Source organism: Ranitomeya variabilis, chromosome 5, assembly GCF_051348905.1.
Source record: "Ranitomeya variabilis isolate aRanVar5 chromosome 5, aRanVar5.hap1, whole genome shotgun sequence".
NCBI classification, from domain to species: domain Eukaryota; kingdom Metazoa; phylum Chordata; class Amphibia; order Anura; family Dendrobatidae; genus Ranitomeya; species Ranitomeya variabilis.
The window spans coordinates 176,441,906-176,466,400 of record NC_135236.1 but is presented as its reverse complement, the minus strand read 5'-3'; the positions used below and the strand labels follow the sequence as shown (position 1 = coordinate 176,466,400).

The following is a 24,495-nucleotide window of genomic DNA, read 5'->3' as shown; positions in this document are numbered from 1 at the left end:
AATGAATTAAAGTAAGTTTGCAATCGACTTGCTTCTTCTCTCTACTTTCATTCTTTTGCAGTGAGGGGTTTTATCTTGCATAGTGTACGGCTAATTGCCAACTAGATTAACAATCAGAGCCTGACCAAGTATTCACATTCCAGGCTTAGAAGGTAACTCCTAAGAACCACTTTCCCCAGCCCATTGATTTCTATAAAGCAGTTAGCTATTCAACTCCCTCTTCCTCCTTGTCAGCTCCTGACCGGTTATCCGTTGTGTAAAATTACCGGCCTCCACTCAGAGCAGTTCTCATATAATAGCTCTCACTTTCCTAAAAAATTTTCTTGTTCAACAGCACTGTTATCTTTTATATGTAAATATAGTCGTAATGGCATACTCTTCAGAACAAGCATTGGTAGGCTGTCACAGTAGCAGCATAAGTTGAGCAGACAGACGAGGTTACTTCACAATGACTGCCACTCAAGGTGATGTGCACATCATCCACCATATTCCATAGAAACATACAAGTGAAAGGTTATGTAGCATTATGCTGTTGAATACACAGGTTCATAAATGGGAATAACACTTTTTAAGTTTACTAAATAAAATTTGTAGCCATTCAGCATTTTATCTTAATTAACCAGACGTCTATTTTCAGTAAGTCAGTAGTATTGAATGTTATCTATGCTGACTTTTGAATTTGTGTTTTTCTGATTGGTCAAGAAAGCAGACTTTTGTTCGCATAATCCTGTAATCTGAAAGTTGACATTTGATGTAACATATTGTGCTGTTATCCTGGATGACTAGAGAAGCAGGATAATTGAACAATGATGTTTGCTGATCTCTTGATTGTACATTGTCCAGGCCAGCTAGCTTGTTAACTTGCAAAACCGAGCAGGAAAAACTATGCAAATAAATTAAATAATTAAACAATGAGGATATATGCACCTCTGTAACAGATACCTCCAGATACAGGGATACCTTGAGACATCCAGTCAGCCAAAAGATCCAAAGAAACAAAGACTCTTTACAACAGGGGTGTCAAACTGCATTCCTCGAGGGCCTCAAACCATGCGTGTTTTCAAGATTTCCTTCTCATTGCACAAGGTGCTGGAATCATTCTGTGCAGGTGATTAAATGATCACCTGTGCAATACAAGGAAATCCTGAAAACATGACCTGTTTGCAGCCCTTGAGGAATGCAGTTTGACACCCCTGCTTTACAAGACAGCAGCCAAGACATGGCTTGAGCCCCGGTGGAACGAATACAGATCTGCTCCACTGACAATCACTGAACCATGGATATGTTTGGGCTAGTCAGGATTTGGACCCACCGGTCAACTGAGCACCATGGATGTGTTTCTGAAAGCCAGGAATGGGACCCACTGGTCACCTTACTCCATGGAAATGTTCGGCGAAGCCAGGTTGTGACTCTCCGGTCAAATGGCCTTGTCAAATCTCCTTGTCAAATGGCCTTGTACCTCAATGGACTGTCATCTTCCTAAGCTTGTTGCTCTTCTCTGTATGCGTGCCACAGGTGGGGTAGTCAGCCCTGGAAGTAACAGCTGCTCTTATCCAAGTGATTCAGCAGAAGGGTGAGGCTCTCTAATTCGCACGATCTTGGGTATTTTGCTGTGGATGTTACATGCTATTTCCCTGTTTCGTGGTTCAATAAATTACAATTAAAGGTGAACGGGCATTCGGTGGGATGATCCCTGGTCTATGCGGTTTCAGCTGACACCCCACCCCCCCCGTGTCTCCACAATGAGTATCAACACTTTTTTTTTTTTTTTTTTTTTTAAACTCCTCTTTGCCATAGAGACTGACCACCATTTCTCAACAGTAGAACATGCATAGCAGTTCTAAGCTCTTTAGTATTGTGCATGCAAGGACTGTTTTGGAGCTGGCCAGGATCCCTGGAGTGAGCGGTTACCTCCTAATCCCGGCCAGTTCTAGCGCAATGCAAAGCAAGCAGCGGTGGTTGGTCTCCTAGGCAAGGAGCCATAAACAAGAAAAATTGTGTGTTAATATCTCAAAGGAAAAAGGTATCTGACAGTATCCATTCTTGAACAGTGTAACATTCTGTCTGTTCATAATATGTCCCTACTAGTGATGAGCGAGTATACTCGTTACTCGAGATTTTCCGAGCATGCTCGGGTGGTCTCCGAGTATTTCAGCGTGCTCGGAGATTTAGTTTGTCGACGCAGCTGTATGATTTGCGGCTGCTAGACAGCTTGATTACATGTGGGGATTGCCTGTTTGTAAGGGAATCCCCACATGTATTCAGGCTGTCTAGCAGTCGACATAAACTAAATCTCCGAGCATGCCGAACTACTCGGAGACCACCCGAGCGTGCTTGGGAAATCTCGAGTAACGAGTATGCTCGCTCATCACTAGTCCCTACGGATACTTTTACATCTTTAAAAAAAAAAAAAAAAAAGGGACCCAAAAGCTGCAACTTCCATCTTGCATGCCAGCATTGATATAGATTATAGATGAGTTTCTAGATGGAATATTCAATATTGTGATCCATTAATATGTTGAATGTTTTGGTTTTTATTGTTTTTCATATAAAAAGTCTTTGTGATAAACAGTCGGTATCATACACATTTGCCAGATGTAGGCATCTAAACATTAATATGGAGTTAGTTTGCCCTTCTACAGAAAAGGTTTCACTGGGTTTTATAAAGCTCCAGTCTATTCAGCCACAAGTGCAATAGTGTGGTTGAGAATTGATGTGGGCAATCAGTCCCAGTTTAAAGTTTATATTCATTTCAAAGATCTTTGATGAGATTGAGGTCAGGGCCCTCTGCCAGACAGTAAAGTTGTTCCACATGAAACCTTGTCTTTATAGACCTTGCATTTTGCAAAAAGGTTTTGTCGTGCAGAAACTGGTAACGTATTACTACAAAGTTTGAAGTCTACAATGGCAGTGACTATCATTATTAGCTTATGTTTTATACTCGGTGGGCACATTTAAAATCCTAAAAAGACACCCAGACCAACCATCTAATCCTCTGACTCTGCCTTCTGTGGGTGAAACCTTATAACATAGCACATTGTTCAAAGTGGCTAATTCTCCTTCCTTCTACTGTAGGAGGGAAGCTACAAAATGGACATTTCAGGCCACCAGGTCGTCTGCAAAGTGGCAAAAGAGGCCTGGCTCTGCAACTAGTTTAATGTAAAACCCAGATCAGGGCCTGGTTGCTTGAGTGGGGAAAGAAGAACAGACTCTCCAATCACAGCCCTTGCTTGAGTTGGTTCATTTGGAGAATTCCTTAAAGGGAATCTGTCTGTAGGATCAACTTATAGGCTGTCTCTATGGGCATATAGGTCATAGAAAGTTAAATTAAGTGATATCTGCAATCTGATGTCTTATTCTAGTGAAATCCACATTTTTCTTAATAACTAGTTGAGCTGTTAAGATCTATAGGTCACATATAGATATCCCTGGGAATTTGCTTTCATATCTTAATTTAAATGAAATACGGCATTGCCAGTGTGAGACATGTAATGACTGACAACCTGCTCTGCTGGTCTACAACTCCCTCTTTTATGTAAAATAAGGTCTGCCGACAGATTATCGGGGAGGTCTCAGTCCATCCAATAGATCTTATCAGCTCGTTTATATATTACTAAAAATGTGAAATTCTCTGGAATAAGACATCGGATCGCAGTTATCAGGATATAATTTTATCCCGCGTGATATGACCAACATGCCCATATAGACGGCATAGGAGTGCCCAGACTGCTTAAGACTTATTTTGAGAATGTGTTAAACTCTTTAAGAAGCAAGAGGATACAGCTAATGGAGGCCAAACTGAATGAATATTCTTACCCAAATCACACAGAATTCTGAACGTTTTTAAGCTTAAAATGTTAAGTTGTCAGAAAGGTAGAATATTTTTGTGCCTTGAATGTCATTTAACTTACAGTTCAATTTGGAGAGTTCCAAAAACTTTCAAGGCCACCGGGAATTAAAATTCCTCATCATAGACCCAAGTACCAGCCTTGTTGTGACTGGCCAGTGTTTGCTTACGAGAGGATCTTTGTGATTTGTTTTGCTACTAAATGGAGCGATTCTGGAAATTAGTGAAAATCAATAAAGTTCTATATTTGTGGTAGTTTGAACAAAGCCCTACAACTATAAAGGCCTTCTTCTGTGCTGAGCAGAGTTATTGAATTTTTCAGAGCACATCTAATGATGAGTATATTGCCCTTTTGAGAAGCTGACTTTAGCTTTCAGAAATCCAGCAAACAGAGAGCCGCACTGTCCCCTATGCTGGAGTCATAAATAATCGTGAGTTCAATGCAATTGAATGGATGTCCGAGACAAACATGGAGGTGCTTGCGTGGATATAGCAGTATATCATCAAGCAAAAAATAGTAGAAAAAAGCGCTATAGCACTCACCAAGTTGGCAGTCAAAGTTCCTTTATTTAAGAATCACATATAAACGACAAGTCTTCACGGCACGGGGGTGTGAGGGAGTGCAGTCCATATCAGACGAGTCTCGTCTGATATGGACTGCACTCCCTCACACCCCCGTGCCGTGAAGACTTGTCGTTTATATGTGATTCTTAAATAAAGGAACTTTGACTGCCAACTTGGTGAGTGCTATAGCGCTTTTTTCTACTATTTTTTGCTTGACTTTAGCTTTCATTGAGTGTTGCTTTATCTTTCTAGTTTTGTTCTACCTCACTAAAGCTTTGTTTTTATGATTTTTTTTTTTTATTTTGTATAGGGTTTTTGAATATTTTTTATGCAGACTGTTTAAAAAACACATATTAAGATAAGCTTGTCTAAAGATGACAATATTTTCTAAAGGAATGCATCCTCTCAATAAGAAAAACATGACATTTTCATAAAAATGAGCTCCCTAGCTAGCGAACCACCATGTAGCTAGTCTGTGACGCTATGTTCCTACTAGGAGTTATTTAAAAAATGCAAGTACAGTAACTGATTTTAGTTACAGGGAACCCCCCCAGGGTGTTTTTAAGTAACAGAGTCACCTTCAGCAGCACTAAGGATGCATTCTGTGAAGGTGGCTCTTTTATGTTTAGTATACCTAGGAACGCTGAAATAATCACTTTTATAAATTTGGCGCCATACATACCTCTGTTGAGTCAGGGAGGTATGATTTCTCCTTTACCCCATCCCCTCGCAGCCGTCCATCATCCCACCGGGCGCCGCCTCCTCTCTGTCGTGACGTCACCGGCAGGGCGGGATCTGGGACCTCGGCTACACGAAGGCACCGGTGAGATGGACAGCTAGAAGGCGCCGGAGTCTGGGAGAAATCATACCTCCCTGACACAATGGAAGTATGGCGCGAAATTTATAAAACTGATTATTTCAGCATTCCTAGGGATGCTAAACATAAGAGCCACCTTCACAGAATCCAGCCTTAGTGCTGCTGAAGGTAGCTCTTTTACTTAAAAATGCCCTGAGGGGTGACCGGTTCCCTTTAATATGTGCAGAAAATGTACAACATCAAAAATTCACCAAAAGCTCATTGTGGGAACATAGCCTTAAAACAATAACCACAAGTTCATGTTTCCTAAATGTTATTCTCTCTCACTTTTCAGGTGCATTGGGTAGAACAGCAGGTGGCAAAGAAAAGAAGGAAAAGAGATATTTTTCCAGAGCCAACAGACCCCAAATTTTTCATGCAGTGGTATTTGGTAAGTCCGTAAAAAAAAAATTGCATAGTTTATGATTTTAAAGCTAATTTCTCTGTAAATGTTTTTACGCAGCTATTCTCCTAAAAATACACTCCGTACACGATGCTCCCTGCAGCGAGAAATATGCCGTGTTATGCTTTGTACTAGTGAGGATTGCATGAGAATTGCTGTTGCCAGAATTCCTTTTCTAGCGCATGCACGCAATATTTGAGTGATTCTGCAGTACCTTTGTCTGCTTTTGACATGAAGGAAAAATAAGTTGTCGCTTATTATACTTTGCCTTACTATTTAGGTTCCTTTAGTAGGTGATGAAAACTGTACTAAATATGACTACAAGAATAGAACAGGAGTGACCACATTTCTGTGCAAACCAAGCTGCACACTCATGTGCACTTATTGTGTTTTTTTTTTTTGCATATTATTATTATTATTAGCACCATTTATAATGCATCCCTTGTCCACATGCCCAATAACGGCTTGTCTCATTACATATTGTCTTTGTTAAAAAATATAGATTAGTACTCTTAATGTCACGTGAAAGCCATATGTAAGTAAAATGTTGGTTTATACAGCATCCAATGTAGCATGCAATGTATTGAAAGACCATGAGACTCACAATAAAATATGGATGTAAATTGTTCTTTATACTATTGGCGCTATAGTTGGGATCTGTTTTATACTGGCAGGATATGAATCCTGATCATGAATGTGTACGAGAGGCCTAGATTTGGAAGTTTCTTGAATGTTTTTCCTTACCTAAGGCAATATTAACGTATCCGGAAATTTCTTTTCTCTGTAAGGAGCCATTTACACTGCAAGAGAATCGTGAATGGACATGAATAAAAACTCTCATCTTTGAATTATCTTGCTATGTAAACCGGCTGCTGATGAACAAGCAAAATGCTTGTTCAACTGGTGAATTGATTTTTTTTATGCAGTGTAAAAGGTTATCATTTTCGTCGGTGCATCGTCCTGTGTAGGCAGGGCTCATGCTGCCGAGATCAATGTCGGCTTATGCGCACTGAGCGATTAAGTATAGCTGGCTCAGTGCGCATCATTTACTTTGGTCTGCCTGTGTGTGCATGCATCAATTTTACCGCCAATTGGAGAAAGTTTACTGAACGGCGGTCGTATCGTGCAGCTGGTCAGTCCATGTAAACGGATCCTTATTCTCTGTTACATTTTACAGTTCTGACCACTGTCACTTTATACCTCTAGAACGCATCAACGGATCCCACTGATTCTGAGATCGTTTTTTCTTGAAACATTGTACTTCATGATGGTGGTAACATTTAATTGATATGACTTGCGTTTATTTGTGGAAAAAATGGAAATTTGGAAAAATGTTGAAAATTTCGCAATTTTTGAATTATAACTTTTATGCCCTTAAATCAGATACTCGTGTCACACAAAATACCGTAGTTCATAAATCACATTTCCCACATATCGACTTTACATCATCACAATTTTTTTAAACCTATTTTTTTATTTATTTATTTTTGTTATGAAGTTATAAAGGTTAAAAGTTGACCAGCGATTTCACCTTTTTCCAACAAAGTTTACAAAACCATATTTTTAGGGACCGCCTCACATTTGAAGTGAATTTGAGGGGCCTATATGATAAAAAAAAAAAAAATACCAAAAAGTGACCCCATTCTAAAAATGTCACCCTTTACTGCATGGGTTTGCGGCTTCCTGAGAGTGCGTTAGTTCTGAGAACTGGTCAGGTAAATACTGCTGCCCCTTTTTTGTTGGGTTTTTTTTTAGTCCTCTTTTTGTGTCTTTGCTATTTATAGTGTTTGGACTCGCAAGTGTGAGGACTCTTGTTACGGGTTGCGAGATTGCACATCTTGGCCAAAATATCAACCAAAGCCTCATATATCATGTACGGTGTGTTTGTGTGTGTGTGTATATGTATGTGTATATGTGTGTGTATATATATATATATATATATATATATATATATATATATATATATATATATATATATATATATATATATATATATATATATATATATATATATATATATATATATATATATTATATTGTATTTTGCACTTCATTTTTCAAAGTTCAGCCAGGCCCATCATTTTTGGCCTTCTAAACTAGGGTGTAGAGATGAGCGAATTTGTTTTGGTTCCTGCTTATTTGGCAAGCTATAGCAGTTACCGAGTAGGCTACAGAGGGAACCCGGATACCTGGAGCGCTCCCGATAATCGGCTTTTTGGCTCCGCAGCTGCATGTGTCACGGCTTTGTGACAGTCACAACACATGCATAGAGAGCCTGTGTCTCTCCAGAAGCAGCAATACCAAATATATGTACTTTTATTATTTATTCACAACTTTTTTTTTTATTCTTACTTGGCCCCACTATGGGACTTTCACTTTCTGCAATTTGATTGCTGTTATAAGGTATAGCAATGCAGGACCAGCCTCTGTGCGCACAAAATCGTATCCATACGATTTTGCACAGAGGCTAGCCACCTGGACTAGCCGACCTGGACGAATGGATACGTCTAAGGTCGTGAAGGAGTTAAACTTGCTGCAACATGGAATAATGGCGGCAAAGCTGAATAACATTTATTTTTTTATTTCTCATCTCCAATGTGGACATTTTAGCTTATAAAGTTTAGATTTTACTTTACACTAAGGGGCATTTGCAGTGATTAATCTCTTGGTGCTTGAACTTTTTCCCCTGCATGATGTTGCCCAATCATAAGCAGGAGGCATCATACCGGTAACAATGAAAAAACCCTTTCCCCAGGTGTGAGACATAATGACACACAGCCCAGCTCTCCTCTGTAGTATCTGCACCTACTGTGTAGAATAGAGTAGAGCTATGTGTCATTGCAAACACCTCTAGAAGCTTTTATCTCAGGGCAGTCCCTTTAGGGGAGGAGGAGTACAGCAGAGCTGACAGTGCCCTGAGATAAAAGCTGCAAGAGGTGTTTTTAATAACACAGAGCTGTGTTCTACTCCCCATATCGCCACACTGTCTGCTGGGAGATGAAAGCAGCTAGAAGTGTTTGTAATCATCCACAGCTCTGCTGTACTCTACCCAATTGGCGCATAGATCAGATAGAAGGACTGCGTGTCAGTACAGGTCTTGCACTGAAAAAGCTTTTTGGTAGATGTGTGTTTGCTTTTATTAATTTCCCCTGCATGATGTTTCCTCCTTATGATTGGTCAACCTCATACAGGGGCAAAAAAAGACACCTAGAGAAGAATTTCTGTTAATGTTCCATTGGGCTTAGCATAAATTAGAATCTAAACTTAAAAAGCAAGTATATTCGCAATGGAGATGAGAAATTTAAAAAAAAATCTACGGTTTAAGCTCTGCAGCCACTGTTCCATGATGTGGACAGTTTAGCATACTAAAACTGGTGGAGGGTTCTCTTTACAGTGTAAGTGTTGTTTCAGGAGAACTTGCTGCATGAAGTTGGGTTCTGCCTCTAGCTTCTCCCCCTCTCCATAGAATCTTATGGGCACCAATATATATTCTATTCTTATGAGCACCCTACACATATTACAAAGTTTCTGATTTTCTTGTGTAATATTGATTTATTATATACAAATTAAAACTATGGTTACTCTTTAAAGCGTGCTGGTGTAGTAATTGTAGTAGATTTCACACGTTAATTTGTCGCTTCTGCCAGGCAGGTTGAGTTACAAGCCCTGACCTACAATTTCTAGCAAAATAGCAGGAATTTAACTCGAAAAGGTTGAACTCTAAACCTAGTAGACCTCTTATAATTTGTGTAAAGTCTCCAAACTACTGACTTGGCACTTGTGCTGCCAGAAATGTTGCTTATGAGAAATCTGCTTCTCCCCTTAGAGATGCCAGAGCCATTGAATTTCTTTTTTTTTTTGTTTTAAGTTTTTCCCATTAAAATTAAATTGTGCTTTGTGCCTTCTCCTTAGTGATTACTATACCAACATTGTAAGCTGTCCTGAGAGAACGGAAAACATCTGGCTTGCAGAGACGTCAGGTTAAATTAGGTTAGAGGAACTGCAAGGTTAAAAATAAAATCTTGCTACCACATATAATAATGTTGTGTATATACCTAGTGCTGTCTATTAATGGACCACTCATTCCAATTGTTAATCCTTAAAGATTGATGTTCTTCTTTAATACTAATCTTGGTTTTTCAATGGTTGGTGATATTAAGTTTATGCCGATACAAAGATTTACACCCTCATATAAATGACGTGATATAAGATATTTACTGTGCTCACTTTAATTGGGGGTTCTGTTGACCTTTAATGTTTTTAAAAAGTGGGTACAACTTTAAAATGTGATAGATTCCTAATATATGAGGTCCCTGGCTCAAGGGGGACATTGTGCTTTGTTCAAATTCACGCTTCATAAATTGGGGTATGAATTTTTAGCTTGCTTGCTCAGCAGCTTTTGTCCTATCAAGACATACATTCGTATTAATAATACTATTCTCTTAATGTTCAAGATTACTCCCTCCAGCAGTAATGGGATGAAAATATAATCTGTCTCTGTGATGGGAACGGCATGTTTTTAATCGATATTGCTGAGGTGGTGAAACTTTACTCTGAACTCCTTCTTTAACCTTGGAAATAAGAAGGAACTATAATTACAGTTTTTCTATATTTGTGTCCGATCAAAAATTTTTTAGTAAATATTTCAGGTAAAAAGTGTTAATTACTTTCACATTAGTGCAGCTTTCTTCACATACTTTACAGCACTTCTATCAAAAATTGACTAAGGAGCTTGTGACCAGACCAGTCCATCAGCCTCCTGTAATTGTAAGACCCCATACATGGGCCAGTTGCTATTTTATTGGAGGAGGCCGATAGTCTGGTCACATGCTCCTCCATCAGTAGCCATTTTATGGACAGAAGTACTGGTCAGTTAGGAAAGCTGTACTAACAAGAAACGGTGGCAAACCTCTTTGATTCTGCATATTTTATTAAGACCATTTTGCTTTCAGTGGTCAAATAATGTTTTAAATAAGATGTCCTCAGACAACATGTATGGGGTAGACAGGGTGCTTAACGGGGTAGACGGGGTGCTTAATGGCTCACAATGGATCACAAAAACAGAGGTATCAAAGTCCCTTGTGTAAGTGAAGTATTTTAGTGGGCGTGAGTGATCACTAGAGATGAGCGGTGTTCGAGTCGAACTGTTCGCCAATTTCAAATTCGAGCTGTTTTGGGCGGTGTTCGAGTCGTTCGATGAACCCGAACAATTTGCTTAAAATTCGGCTGTTCGAGTTTCTGTTAGATAACTGTTCGTTCACCAAAAGCCTAGCTTGATTTGCACATTAAAACTGTTTATCATTGTTAATGGACTGTTTCAGTGTATAGTGGGTGGGTGGGGGGGGGGGGCGGCGGGGGGTTAGATCTGTGCTGAAATAACGCCGATCTCCTTTTTTTTTTTTTTTTTTCTTTCCCGCATTTACAGAGGGGGCGGTGCAGTCTCTCAGCCTGTCAGCAGTGCGCACACACAGCAATGTGCATGTGATGCAGACAAGCAAGGGCATGTGTCATTGGCTGTGTATGTCACATGTCACTCCTTGCCCAATGAGAACCAGCCATTTGCCCCGTCGTCACCATTTCCTCACTGCTGCAGCTTAGTGTTAGACGGCACCGCTGCTGCTGTGGGCGCTATACAGTCAGAGTCTTTTTTTGCCAGAGAATTTTGTGAGATAGGTTTAGGGAGTCGGGAGTTGGGACTAGTTGTAATAACAGCCCTTTTCAGGGTAGGTTACAGCAGTTCATAGCACTGTTTGCCAGGCAGGTCTGTGCCAGTCCTGTGCAAGTGTTAGTCACAGCATTTGGTGTAATCTAGCTCAGCCAATCCTTTTGGGCTGGTAGCATTGTCTGATAGTCATCTGAGTAGCCCGCCTGTGAAGCTAGCTACACCGCCTGTGTATCTCAATTTTTACGGCATCTAACCCAGTAAATCGTTTTGGGGTTTTGGGCTTAGTAGCAGTGTCTGCACGTCAGCAGAGTAGCCCGCCTGTGAAACAAACTATACCGCCTGTGTATCTCTATTTTCACTGCATCTAATCCAGTTGATAGTTTTGGGCCTAGTACCACAGTTTGGCCACTCAGTTCTGCTCGGTTTTCATCCATCGGTTGTTGTGCCAACAACTTCAGATACAGAGTTGCCAATTAAGCACTAAAATGAGTGGGGAAAAAGGCCTGCTGCTGGTGGAAAGGGGAATAGGCGTGTTGGAAAGGGAAAAAAAGGTTGTGTCCGTGGGGTAGGTGGTAAAGCAACAGTAACATCTGCAGAAGAAAGACCATCTTCCAGCCAAAGTAAGATGTCTACTTCTTTTCATGGACAATCTGATATGATCCCTTTCTTACGACCATCGCTACAAGCATCGCCAAAAATTCCAGATGAGGCACAAAAACAGCAGGTGCTTGAACGGATATCAAGTGCTCGTTCAAGTGGGCTCTCCTCCATGTCAACTTCAACATCACAACTACTCCAGTCCTCAGAGTTGTCACCCCAATCGCACTTGCTTCCTCACAGCTCCCAAGTCTTCAGCTGCCCATCTGAGCATGGGGTAGCACACATGGTTGAGTCTGCAGAGCCGTTTACGCATACTATAGCCTGGGAATCAGAGGTCTGCTCCAGAGCTTCTGTGAATCCAGACGAGGAAATGATCTGCACTGATGCCCAGAATCTTTGTGAGTCGGATCCAGGCCCAGATGAAGAAGGTTCTGAGCATAATGTAGACCCTCGTTCCCAAACTGTAACTCCTGTTGGTGGAGACAATGAGGAAGATGATGAGACTGAGATACCTGATTGGAACGAAAACTTGACTTTTCGGTCGGGGCAGGAAGAGGTTGGCTCTGAGGACAACGGGTGTGAGAACACACAGGATGATGATGACGAGGTTGTAGACCCCACTTACTGTCAACCGCCAGTCCATGAGGTCAGCAGAGGAGCTGGAGGAGGATGCTAGTGACGAGTCTGACGACGAGGTAATGGTGCGCCTTCCTGGACAGAGACTGAGTACTGGAAGCACGTCAACAACTGCATCCTCAACCCCAATTGTGCCTCAGACCAGAAGTCGTGGTGGCTCTTGAGGTCGCACGGGCTCTAAGCCTTGCATAGCCTGGGCATTTTTTGACATTGCAAAGGATGACCCAACTCATGTTGTCTGTAAGATTTGTCAACAAAATCTCAGTAGAGGCCAAAAAATCACTAGCTTGAGTACTTCATGCATGAACCGTCACATGGATATGAGGCATAAGTTGCAGTGGGAAGCTCACTGTGCTACAATGCGGCCTAGTGGGTCGGGTCAACCACCGTCTGCCCCATCAAGTGCATCCACGTCCTCTTCATCCTCTGTGACTGTGGGGACAGCAGTCGCACATGGTTTTGGAAGCAGACCTTCCACCTCTTTACCCGCAACAGCCAGTGTGATTGGCAGGTCGTCAGGACATTTGCAAGTGGAAACACCTGCTGGTGTTGAGCGCTCTCCGACATCGACACCACATTTTGATCAAGGCAACATAACATCTCCGCCTGCACCTTCCTCACAGACCAGCAGTTTGCCGGGGACACCCTACTCATCTCCATCTAAGCACGGCAGCCAGCCCTCAGTCCCTCAGATGTGGACAGGTAAAAGACCATTTCCTCCTAGCCATGAAAAAGCTAAGAGGTTGAATTTCTCCATCTGCAGGCTGTTGGCTACAGAAATGCTGCCTTTCCGCCTGGTGGACACAGAGGATTTTCGAGACCTTATGTCCGTCGCAGTGCCCCAGTACCAGATGCCCAGTCGCCACTACTTCTCAAAGAAAGCTGTGCCTGCGCTACACCAGCATGTCGCACACAACATCACCGCTTCCTTGAGAAACTGTGTGTGTGACAGGGTGCATTTCACCACAGACACTTGGACGAGTAGACATGGACAGGGGCGTTACATGTCGGTGACTGGGCACTGGGTAACTACGGCGACATCAGGAGAAGGGGCTGCTGTCCAAGCCTTGCCGTCCCCACGAGTTGCTCGTCGTTCCTCTGTATCTAGAAGTTCCTCCACTGCTTCTGCCTCCTCAACCTCCTCTCGGTCCTCCACCTGCACCCAAAGCCTGTCTGGTAATACCACCCGTGTTGTAACTGCGCAGAAGGAATCCTGCACACCTCACTATACTGTCACCAGGGCTCGACGGCATCAGGCAGCTGAGGAGTTGTGGTCAGCTCTGGAGACCGAGTTCCATCAATGGTTGTCTCCACTCAACCTGCAGCCAGAGAAGGCCGTGTGCGACAATCCTGCAAACCTGGGTGCGGCCCTTCGCCGGGGCAATGTCACACACGTGCCTTGTATGGCTCACGTTTTGAACCTGGTTGTCCAGCAATTTTTATCCCACTATCCCGGACTAGATGGGCTTCTGCAGAGGGCACAGTCGCTGTGTGCTCACTTCCGCCGTTCGCATCCCGCAGCTCAACGACTTGCATCTCGACAGAAGTCGTTGGGCCTGCCAGTTCACCGGCTGAAATGCGATGTGCCCACATGGTGGAATTCAACTCTGCACATGGTGCAGCGACTGTGGCAGCACCGACGAGCCCTGGTGCAATACGTTATGACGTATAGCCTGGGCCAACGAGATCAAGAGGTGGGGCAAATCACGCTGCAGGAGTGGTCTCAGATCAGGGACCTATGCACCCTTCTGCACAGTTTTGAAATAGCAACGAAGATGTTTAGCGCTGACGATGCTATTATCAGCATGACCATTCCGGTGATTTACATGCTGGAGCACACCTTACACAGTGTCCGGAGTCAGGTGGTGGAACAAGAGGAGGAGGAACAGGAGGAGTCGTATGCGTAAGGGATCATATCTCCAAGGTCAAGAAGGTTGGCAGCACCAAGGCGGCTGGCATTGGAGGCTGGAGGAGAGGGATTACTGAGGGCGCATGGTAGCAGCCAAACTGTTGAGGAAGGTGCAGGAGGCGGAAGAAGTGGAGGACGAACTGGTGCTGGGCATGGAAGACTCATCACATGAGGGAGACCTTGATCAAATTTCTGTTGTGCGAGGTTGGGGGGAGAGGGCAGACGATGGAAGCTTGATTCTCACCTCGCCACCACAAAGACAACAAGGACTTGGTCCTCCTGGATGAGCAAGACACATGAGTGCCTTCTTGCTGCACTACCTGCAACATGACCCTCGGATTGTCAGAATCCAAAGTAATGCCGACTACTGGGTTGCCACACTCTTAGATCCCCGGAACAAAAGCAAATTTGGCAAAATAATTCCTGCCATAGAAAGGGATTCACGCATGCAGGAGTATCAGCAGAGACTGTTACAGAATCTAACATCTGCTTTTCCACAAAACACCAGTGGTGCACGTAGTGAATCTCTGAGTTCTAACTTGCCAACCGTGGGACTATCGAGTCATCACTGAAACCGGAACAGTAACATCGTATCTGGTGGTAACAGCAATTTTTTCCAATAGTTTCAAGATTTTTTTAGACCATCCTTTGCAAGGCCACAGGAGACAAGAAGTCTGACGCACAGCCAACGCCTAGAGAGGATGGTACAAGAATATCTCCAAGTTAACATCGATGCCATGACTGTGGAACTGGACCCTTGCTCATTTTGGGCTTCCAATCTTGAAAAATGGCCTGAGCTCGCCACTCACGCCTTGGAGATCTTGTCGAGCCCCGCAGCCAGCGTTCTCTCTGAATGTGTGTTCAGCGCTGCTGGTGGTATGCTGACAGATAAGGGTACCGTCACACAGTGGCATTTTCATCGCTACGACGGCACAATTCGTGACGTTGCAGCGTCGTATGAATATCGCTCCAGCGTCGTAGACTGCGGTCACACGTTGCAATACACGGCGCTGGAGCGATAATTTCATGACGTATTTGCGATGTAGAAGCCGTTGGTTACTGTGCGCACATCGTATACAACCTGTGTCACACGATGCAATCATGCCGCCACAGCGGGACACTAGACGACGAAAGAAAGTTTCAAACGATCTGCTACGACGTACGATTCTCAGCGGGGTTCCGGATCGCAGTAGCATGTCAGACACAGCGATATCATAACGATATCGCTAGAACGTCACGAATCGTGCCGTCGTAGCGATGAAAATGCCACTGTGTGACGGTACCCTAAGCGCTCGCGGCTGTCCAGTGACAATGTAGACAGACTAACGTTCATCAAGATGAACAAATCCTCGATCCGCAAGGACTTTTCTACCCCTGTGTCATCTTGAGGAGACTAAAAGCTTGATGATTTTTGATAATCACCTCGCCAACCGTTTTAAAAACTCTGTCGAAATTGATGCCACTTAAGTGGTGTCTGTAGCCGAATTTTTGGAAAAAATGGAGACTCTTTGATTTAGTCTCCTTGCTGAGTTTTACATGACATTGCCATCGTCAGTTCCAGGTGGGTGGGGTCGTCTGCAGAGTTGTTTAATCATACTATGGCCTGGGATTCAGAGGTCTGCTCCAAAGCTTCAGTGTCTGCTAGTCAGCAGAGTAGCCCAGCCACCCACCGCCTGTTTACCTAAGTACTATTTTGTAACGGCATCTAGCTCAGGAAATCCTTTTGGGCCTAGTAGAATTTGGTGCAACTCAGCAGCGTACCCCATTCATGAAGCAAGCTACACCGCCTGTTTACCTAAGTACTATTTTGTAACGGTATCTAGCCCAGGAAGTCCTTTTGGGCCTAGTAGAATTTGGTACTACTCCGCAGCATACTTCACCCATGAAGCAAGCTACACCGCCTGTTTACCTAAGTACTATTTTGTAACGGCATCTAGCCCAGGAAGTCCTTTTGGGCCTAGTAGAATTTTTGGTGCAACTCAGCAGCGTACCCCACCCATGAAGCAAGCTACACCGCCTGTTCACCTAACCACTATTTTGTAACGGCATCTAGCCCAGGAAATCCTTTTGGGCCTAGTAGAATTTGGTGCAACTCAGCAGCGTACCCCACCCATGAAGCAAGCTATACCGCCTGTTCACCTAACCACTATTTTGTAACGGCATCTAGCCCAGGAAATCCTTTTGAGCCTAGTAGAATTTAGTGCTACTCAGCAGCGTACCCCACCCATGAAGCAAGCTACACCGCCTGTTTACCTAACTACTATTTTGTAACGGCATCTAGCCCAGGAAATCCTTTTGAGCCTAGTAGAATTTGGTGCAACTCAGCTGTGTACCCCACCCATGAAGCAAGCTATACCGCCTGTTTACCTAAGTACTATTTTTAACAGCATCTGGCCCAGGAAATCCTTTTGGGCCTAGTAGAATTTAGTGCTACTCAGCAGCGTACCCCACCCATGAAGCAAACTACATCGCCTGTTGATCTAATTACTAATTTTTAACTGATCTAGCCCAGGAAATCGTTTTGTACCTAGTAGCATTTTGTGCTACTCAGCAAAGTATCCCACCTATGAAGCAAGCTACACCGCCTGTTTACCTAACTACTATTTTTTAATGGCATTTGGCCAAAGAAACCCTTTTAGGCTTAGTAGCAATTTCTGCTACTCAGCAGAGTACCCCACCCATGAAGCAAGCTACACCCCCTAATTTCTTTCTCAATCTAACCCCTCGGCTCTGGGGTGTCCACTCTCCCTCCAGCTCTCTCCTTCTCACAGGTGGACTACCGCGTGTTTTCACACTGTGGCGAATCTTTTGGGCCCAGGCATAAGGCATTTGGCCATTAGGGTGCCCCTTCCCAACTTCTTGACCCCCCTCATTGCCTCGTCAAAGGAGGTACAGTACATAGTACTGTACTTGGTTCCGCGTCGATGTTGTTGTTTACTGACCTGCCCCTTGGATATGACAAATGGTGGATTAGTCTGAATGTATTGGGTTCATTTTTTGGCACAACTCCCAACGGGGGTTCCACTACGTCTACTAAGGAAAGTGTTCTGAATGGACCCGCCGCCATTCTACCTAAAGATATATTTATTTTTTTGGGGGGGTCAAGACGTCTGGGTGTTGGTAGAGTGAGTTTAGATTTTTACTCCAGCCTTTCTTAACTTTAGAAGGGCGTGACATGCCTATATCTGTGTCTCCTCCTCCTTTTACTCCTCCACCTCTTTTCTTTTCGCATGACTGTGTAGTTGTGACTTTTCCATGTGTTTGTTGTGTCTTCTAAGCAGTTTGTCAGCTTTTGGACACCTTTTAAGGTGTTTTCCATGTGTTTGTATGTGTTTGTGTTTGCCTGCCATTGGTTTCAATGGGGTTCGACGAACATCTCCCTGTTTGGCGAACTGAACCCGAACACTAGGGAGGTGGCTCATCTCTAGTGATCACTTCTCTATTAACTTACTATCTATAGACGTTAGACAATTAAAGGGCTTGTCCTGGACTAGATATTGATTACCTACAGTACCGTGCAAAAGTTTTACAGGTTTGGAAAAAAAAATGCTGCGAAGAAGGAATGGTTTTAAAAATAGAAGTGTTCATATTTTATTTTTATCAATGAACAAAGGTGAAATCTGAATCAAATCGATGTTTGGGGTGACTACCCTTTGTCTTCAAAACATCAATTCTTCTAGATACGCTTCCACAAAGTCAGGGATTTTGTAGAACTATAGTCAGGTGTATGAGTAACCAATTATACCAAACAGATGAGAACGATCATAATTTTCATATGTAGGTTGAAGCAGAAGCGACACTGTAGGAGATTTAATACTGAGTGAGAAACAGCCAAACTCTGCTACCATGGTGAGGTGGTGGAAGACCTTGTTTCATGTTACAGGGCATGCACCGTGGCAAACTGAATACAATAAGACACAAGGTAGTTATACTTCATCAGCAAGGTCTCTTCCAATAAAAGATTTCATACCAGACATGTGTTTCATGGTGCGCTGTTTTTTAGCTCTTTTGAAGAAGCACCAAGAAACATGCAACATTGAAGACATGGGAATATGTCCATCGGTAGTATCTGCTCAAACTTGCAGCAACCAGAGGGGCCCAGCTACACTCGCCAAAACACCTTATGTTCAGCATGGAAACAAGGCCACATAGCTCACTTATGCATGAAAACATAGTACCTCGGGTACTGATAAGTCATAATGTAAAATCTTTACCATTATCAGAAAGCTGTGTGTTTCCTGAAGGGCTGGAGATTGGTACAGTAATAAGTGTCTGCACACATCAGTGGAGCATGGTGGACATTCCTTTCAAGTTTTTGGTCAGGATTATTGGTGTCCTCAATGCTGAGAAATACATTCAGATTCTTATCCATTATGCAGTACCTTCAGGGATGTATCTGATTGGCTCCAAATTTATTCTGCACTAGGACAATGACCCAAAGCAAACAGCCAATGTCATTAACTATCTTCAGCGTGAAGGGGTACAAGGAGTCCTGGAAGTGATGCTATGGTCCACTGAGCTCTGATCTCAGCACTGAGTCTGTCTAGGATTTCACAAAGAAGGATTTTCTCAAGCCTATAGCCACAGATGATCTGTGGTTAGATCTCAGAGAGGTTTTAAACAACCTTCCTGCCCAGTGTACCTAAAAGAACTGATTGCTGTTTCGAAGGTAAAAATTGGAGACCGCAAATTTTGATTTGATTTAGATTCATCTTTTGTTCATTCACTTTTCATGTAGATAATTGGTAAAAAATAAAGTGTTAACACCTCTATTTTTGAAAGTATTCTTAGTTTAGAAATGTTTTAAGCAGATGTGGAAAAATTACTGCACAATACTGTAACTTTGGGAGGGATTGGTCATCAATATCAGATCACTGGAGGTTGACACTCAGCACTGCTGTTACCAGGTCCTGTGGTTGTCAGAAATACACAGTCTATTCACAGTGAATTCTCAGGTATTGCAGCTCAGCACCCACGTACCTCAATAAGAGATGAGCTACATTACACAAGAACGGCCACTACACTACTGATAGTTATGACCCTGTACGCTGTGTACTTCAAAGAGATGGAGGACCTGGTAGCAGTTGATTGTGGGGATGGTGCCAGGTGTCGGACCCCTGCCGATCTGTTATTCATGAACTATTCTATGAATAGGTGAACATTAAATGGAAAAGTGATCCCACATTCTTACTAACAAAGTGTTTGTCCAGGATGATTGCTTCCTAAACATGGGGATTTGTGCCCCCTTTCACAAAATCTGTGATGATAGCAGCAGCCGGACCACCCACAATCATTTATCACGTGTCCGAAATATTGATGATAAAAATTGTTTTTCGGACAACCCCCTTTAAAAAAAATAAAAATAAATAAATAATGAATTTATATTAAAAAGTGTAGTTGTCAATGAAAGCCTGCATTTCCCTATGTAACACTATAGTCCGGCTCTTTTAGGACAACCAGAATTGTCAGATATTTCAATCTTTGTAGAAGCTTGAAGGACTAATTGAATCTCAGGATTTTATGATTTTCTGTGCCTTAACCCCAATTTAATTCCCTACTCGTCCTTCAACAGCCTTGATGCATTTTGTGAGCTTTATACCGGAGTTTAGTAATGTACCTTTATTTTTCAGTATGATGCAAGCCGTCATGATTTACATGTGAAAGAAGCTTGGGGGCAAGGATACACTGGTAAAGGCATCGTGGTCTCTATCCTGGATGATGGCATTGAGAAGAACCACCCGGATTTACAAGGAAACTATGTGAGTGTATGGTGCAGATGATGATCTCCTAAGAAGGCGAAATAGTACAACATCATCATGTCATTATTACATGCGACATTTCAGGTTTCCAAGGCAACAGTATAAAGACTCGCTAAACAAGCTGTCTGCAGCCTTGCTAAACTATACCCCCACCACACATTCCCGGCATTGTTCGCCTTTATTTACCTACTCTGAAGGATTATACATTTTATTATAAAGTCCAAATAAAAAAGAAAAAGCACAACCGCACTGTAGATAATGTGCACACCTCAGACATCCAACTCAACACCTTATATGTTGCACCAGCTGTATGTCTCCTCCACACTCTCGTAGGGGTGCTGCGTCCAAAAACAGTGAGCAGAATCCAATGAAAAAATGAAAAAGTAGGAGCGCACTTACCCAAGTGGGATGACAATCACTTTATTAGGACATGTAATAAAAACGGCAGGGAGAGATGAAGATAGCCACGGACAACGGCCGTTTCGTGCAGCACGGCACTTCAACGGGTCCTCCAGAGGACCCGTTGAAGTGCCGTGCAGCACGAAACGGCCGTTGTCCGTGGCTATCTTCATCTCTCCCTGCCGTTTTTATTACATGTCCTAATAAAGTGATTGTCATCCCACTTGGGTAAGTGCGCTCCTACTTTTTCATTTATACATTTTATTATTACTCTTTCTATCACAGGGAAAGATACTGTTAACCATCGATAACTATCATTTTCTTGTTCCCTCAATTTAGTCACTAAATTAAAGCGAACCTGTCACCCCCAAAATTGATGGTGAGCTAAGCTCACCGTCATCAGGGGCTTATCTACAGCATTCTGTAATGCTGTAGATAAGCCGCCGATGTTACCTGAAAGAGGGAAAAAAAGACGTTCGATTATACTCACCCAGGGGCGGTCCCGCTCCGATGGGCGTCTCAGGTCCGGTACAGCGCCTCCCATCTTCATTCCATGACGTCCTCTTCTGGTCTTCACGCCGCTGCTTCGGCGCAGGCGTACTTTGTCTGCCCTGTTGAGGGCAGAGTAAAGTACTGCAGTGCGCAGGCGCCGGAAAGGTCAGAGAGGCCCGGCGCCTGCGCACTGCAGTACTTTGCTCTGCCCTCAACAGGGCAGACAAAGTACGCCTGCGCCGAAGCAGCGGCGTGAAGACCAGAAGAGGACGTCATGGAATGAAGATAGGAGGCGCCGGAGCAGACCTGAGACGCCCATTTGACCACGGACCACAGCGGGTATATTATAACCTCTTTTTCTCCTCTTTCAGGTTACATCGGGGGCTTATCTACAGCATTACAGAATGCTGTAGATAAGCCCCTGATAGCGGTGAGCTTACCTCACCATCGATTTTGGGGGTGACGGGTTCCCTTTAAGACGATTTTATGTTTTTGACATTTGTTCACTTTACAAAGGCTCTTATGTCGTATGGAAGGAAGACTTGCTGTTTTAGTTTTCATCCCCAAGGCTTCTGCTTTACCATTCTGCCCATCATATGTAATAGTTGCATATATCTACGCACCCTCTTGTCTCCCCGGACTTGTTCTGTAGATGTGTTGAATCCATAGGAGCTGCAGTTGGAGGCGTATGTGTAAATTATTAGAATATGTTGAGATTTCAGTTTGTGGATTAAGTTGCTGCCTTTTGCAAGTTACATATGGCGCCACTTCAGCGTTCTATGAGCCCAGGTTCAAAAGGTACCCTTTCAAGTTTTTTAGATACTTTCCCATCAAACATGCAGACTTCCGGCAATGGCTCAGCCCTTGTGATATCCACAGCCGTGTTCCCCTCTGAAGACATCATTGTGGCGGAGCTGCACATTTTGCATTGCTTTAGGGTGAAGTTCACACTGAAATATGCAGCATAAATTGACATGCTGTGGATTATTCCTGCAGCATGTTCCTTATCTAAAGTGTAGCGGTTTTCTGCAAGCAAATACTCAATGAAAAATCTACTGCATTTTCATTACATGGAAATTCACGGTTAAAGTTCTGTGCAGCCTGATTTGAATTCCCACGTTCTTGGTTTGGTTTGTGTCTATATCCCCTCTTTGGGCCAACCACTTAAGGGTCACGTCATTTGTAGCATCTAAAGTGATCCAAGTGCATTGTAAGTGATGATATGTGCGTCACTAACAAGTTTTTATCAATACAATCGCCACTAATTCTGTGGAAAAAGCACCTTCTATAGTTATATTTTACCTGTTCATTTGGTCATAGGGGTGTTCTTCATTGCGTTCAGTCAGGGTTGTCGCCACCCACACAACTTTAGTTATGTTACTTGTTTGCACCGATGTCACTTGAAATCCCGTGCTTGCACAGTGTGTCAGTACTCCGCGTTTGCGCAGTGTGTATCAGGGGGGCCGTACTTGTGATGAGCGACTCCCCGCGCATGCGCCCTGAAGCGGTGAGTAGTTCACAGCTTCACCGGCTCTGATGCGTTCACATACAGTCAGTGAAACTGGGAGCAAATCCCATCTTCAGCGTGCATGTGCGGGGAGTCGCTCGTGACGGCGCATGAGCGCCCCCCCGATCGACAATGCGAATAGCTACCCAATACACACTGCGCAAGCGCGGCAACCCAATACGCACTGCGCAGGCGTGGCAACCCAATACGCACTGCGCAGGCGCGGCAACCCAATACGCACTGCGCAGGCGCGGCAACCCAATACGCACTGCGCAGGCGCGGCAACCCAATACGCACTGCGCAAGTGTGGCAACCCACTACACACTGAGCAATTGCAGGATGTCAGGTGACGTTGGCACAAGCCCAGGAACATTAAATTGTGTAGGCGGTAACAACCCTGACTGAAGGCAATGAAGCACACCCCTATGACTAAATGAGCAGGTAAGACATTACTATATAAATTGCTTTTTCCACAGGATTACAGCGGCGATTTTCATGACAATAAACATGATAGTGATGAACATTGCATGACTAACCATGCACTGGGGCACTAGAGATGCTACAAATGATATGACAGGTTCTCTTTAATGCCTGTAGAAGACTGACTAAAGTACAGCCTTGTACAGAGCCTTATGTAACTGGTGATACGCATGTCTAGAGCGAATTCTGTTCAGAACTCAATTACCCGTTTCTCTTCAATCCTTTTTTAGGTTTATTTAAAGAGGGAGTAACTAATTGTTCTTCCAGATTTTTTTTTCCATTTAGCTTGAATTGCCATCTGATTAGTGGGCATCTGGGTGTCTAGATCCCCACTGATCGCGCAATAGCCCCCAAGTCACGCACAGCTCAGCAGACAGGAGCGCACAGCTTTGGTGTGAGCATGCTTACACACTGGACTCACCACAAAGCACAGGCTACAAAGCCAAACATATTGCACTGCAACAAGTGTTTCCCTGCACACCACCATCTTCTATGCAGAACCTTTGTTTTCCAGTGCTATCCAGGACTTATTAAAACGTCTAAAGTGACATTGCAGCGACACAGACGTATTAGTGAGGGGTTTGGAATGGTCTGCATTACCTCTGCAGAAGAGAATTGTTTCACTCATTAAACACATCATGAAAATCATCAACGTGATAAATTGCAATCGTTTTACAATAATGGGCAAATGTTAGACTGTTCTTATAAATCACCAAATGTAAGATAAATCACTGTCATCTGTCTACGTTCTGGTCGATGTGGTGCCAATCAGAGACACCCTTTCCCTTCATCAAGGTGCAATTGAACTTTTGAAAAGGAAAAAAGTGAAAGTGAATATTGTGCTTTTGAGCAATTGACCTACAGAGAGGATTAAAAGAATTGGAGGTGCTTGATAAATGCTTGTTCCTATGTGTCGAGAGATATTAATATATTTCTAATCAAGTTGTCATCTTTGCAATCTTGTCATAATGGTAGTAGCTTTTGACTTTGCTTCTCAGAAGCAGACTGATCTGGCATTTTGTTAGGTTGATCTAATCACAGCGGTTTTAACGAAGGAGTAAAGTTAAAGGTAGTGTCCAATCTTGTAATAAAAAGTTATTGCAACGTGTTTGACATGCAAATCGATTAAAATGACCTCTATACTTTTGTTCTGATTGCTGCCCCAATATTGCAGTTTCAGCCAGCCCCCTTGTCTGTCTGCTTCAGCTGTGATGGAGAAGGGGGCATCCTGTAATTTGGATGTACATTGTGGAGCAGTCCTGATGAACTGTAACTGTTCATGACTATAGTAATCCACTGTGGAAATCTCGGTTCTCAAGCGCTAGTGACCTTGTATAAATACATATATTGCACTATACTTGATATTCATCTATGGATG

The 24,495-nt window shown here is 43.2% G+C and overlaps 1 protein-coding gene across 3 annotated transcripts in view; it reads left to right on the top strand.

The window, feature by feature from the left end:
• Positions 1-24,495, top strand: part of FURIN (furin, paired basic amino acid cleaving enzyme) — a 297,012-nt gene that overhangs the window by 190,510 nt on the left and 82,007 nt on the right. For all 3 annotated transcript variants that reach the window (XM_077263564.1, XM_077263562.1, XM_077263563.1), the window contains 2 exons: positions 5,563-5,658; positions 20,111-20,239. In XM_077263564.1, the coding sequence (XP_077119679.1) occupies positions 5,563-5,658; positions 20,111-20,239 (225 nt within the window). The remainder of the gene's footprint in view (positions 1-5,562; positions 5,659-20,110; positions 20,240-24,495) is intronic.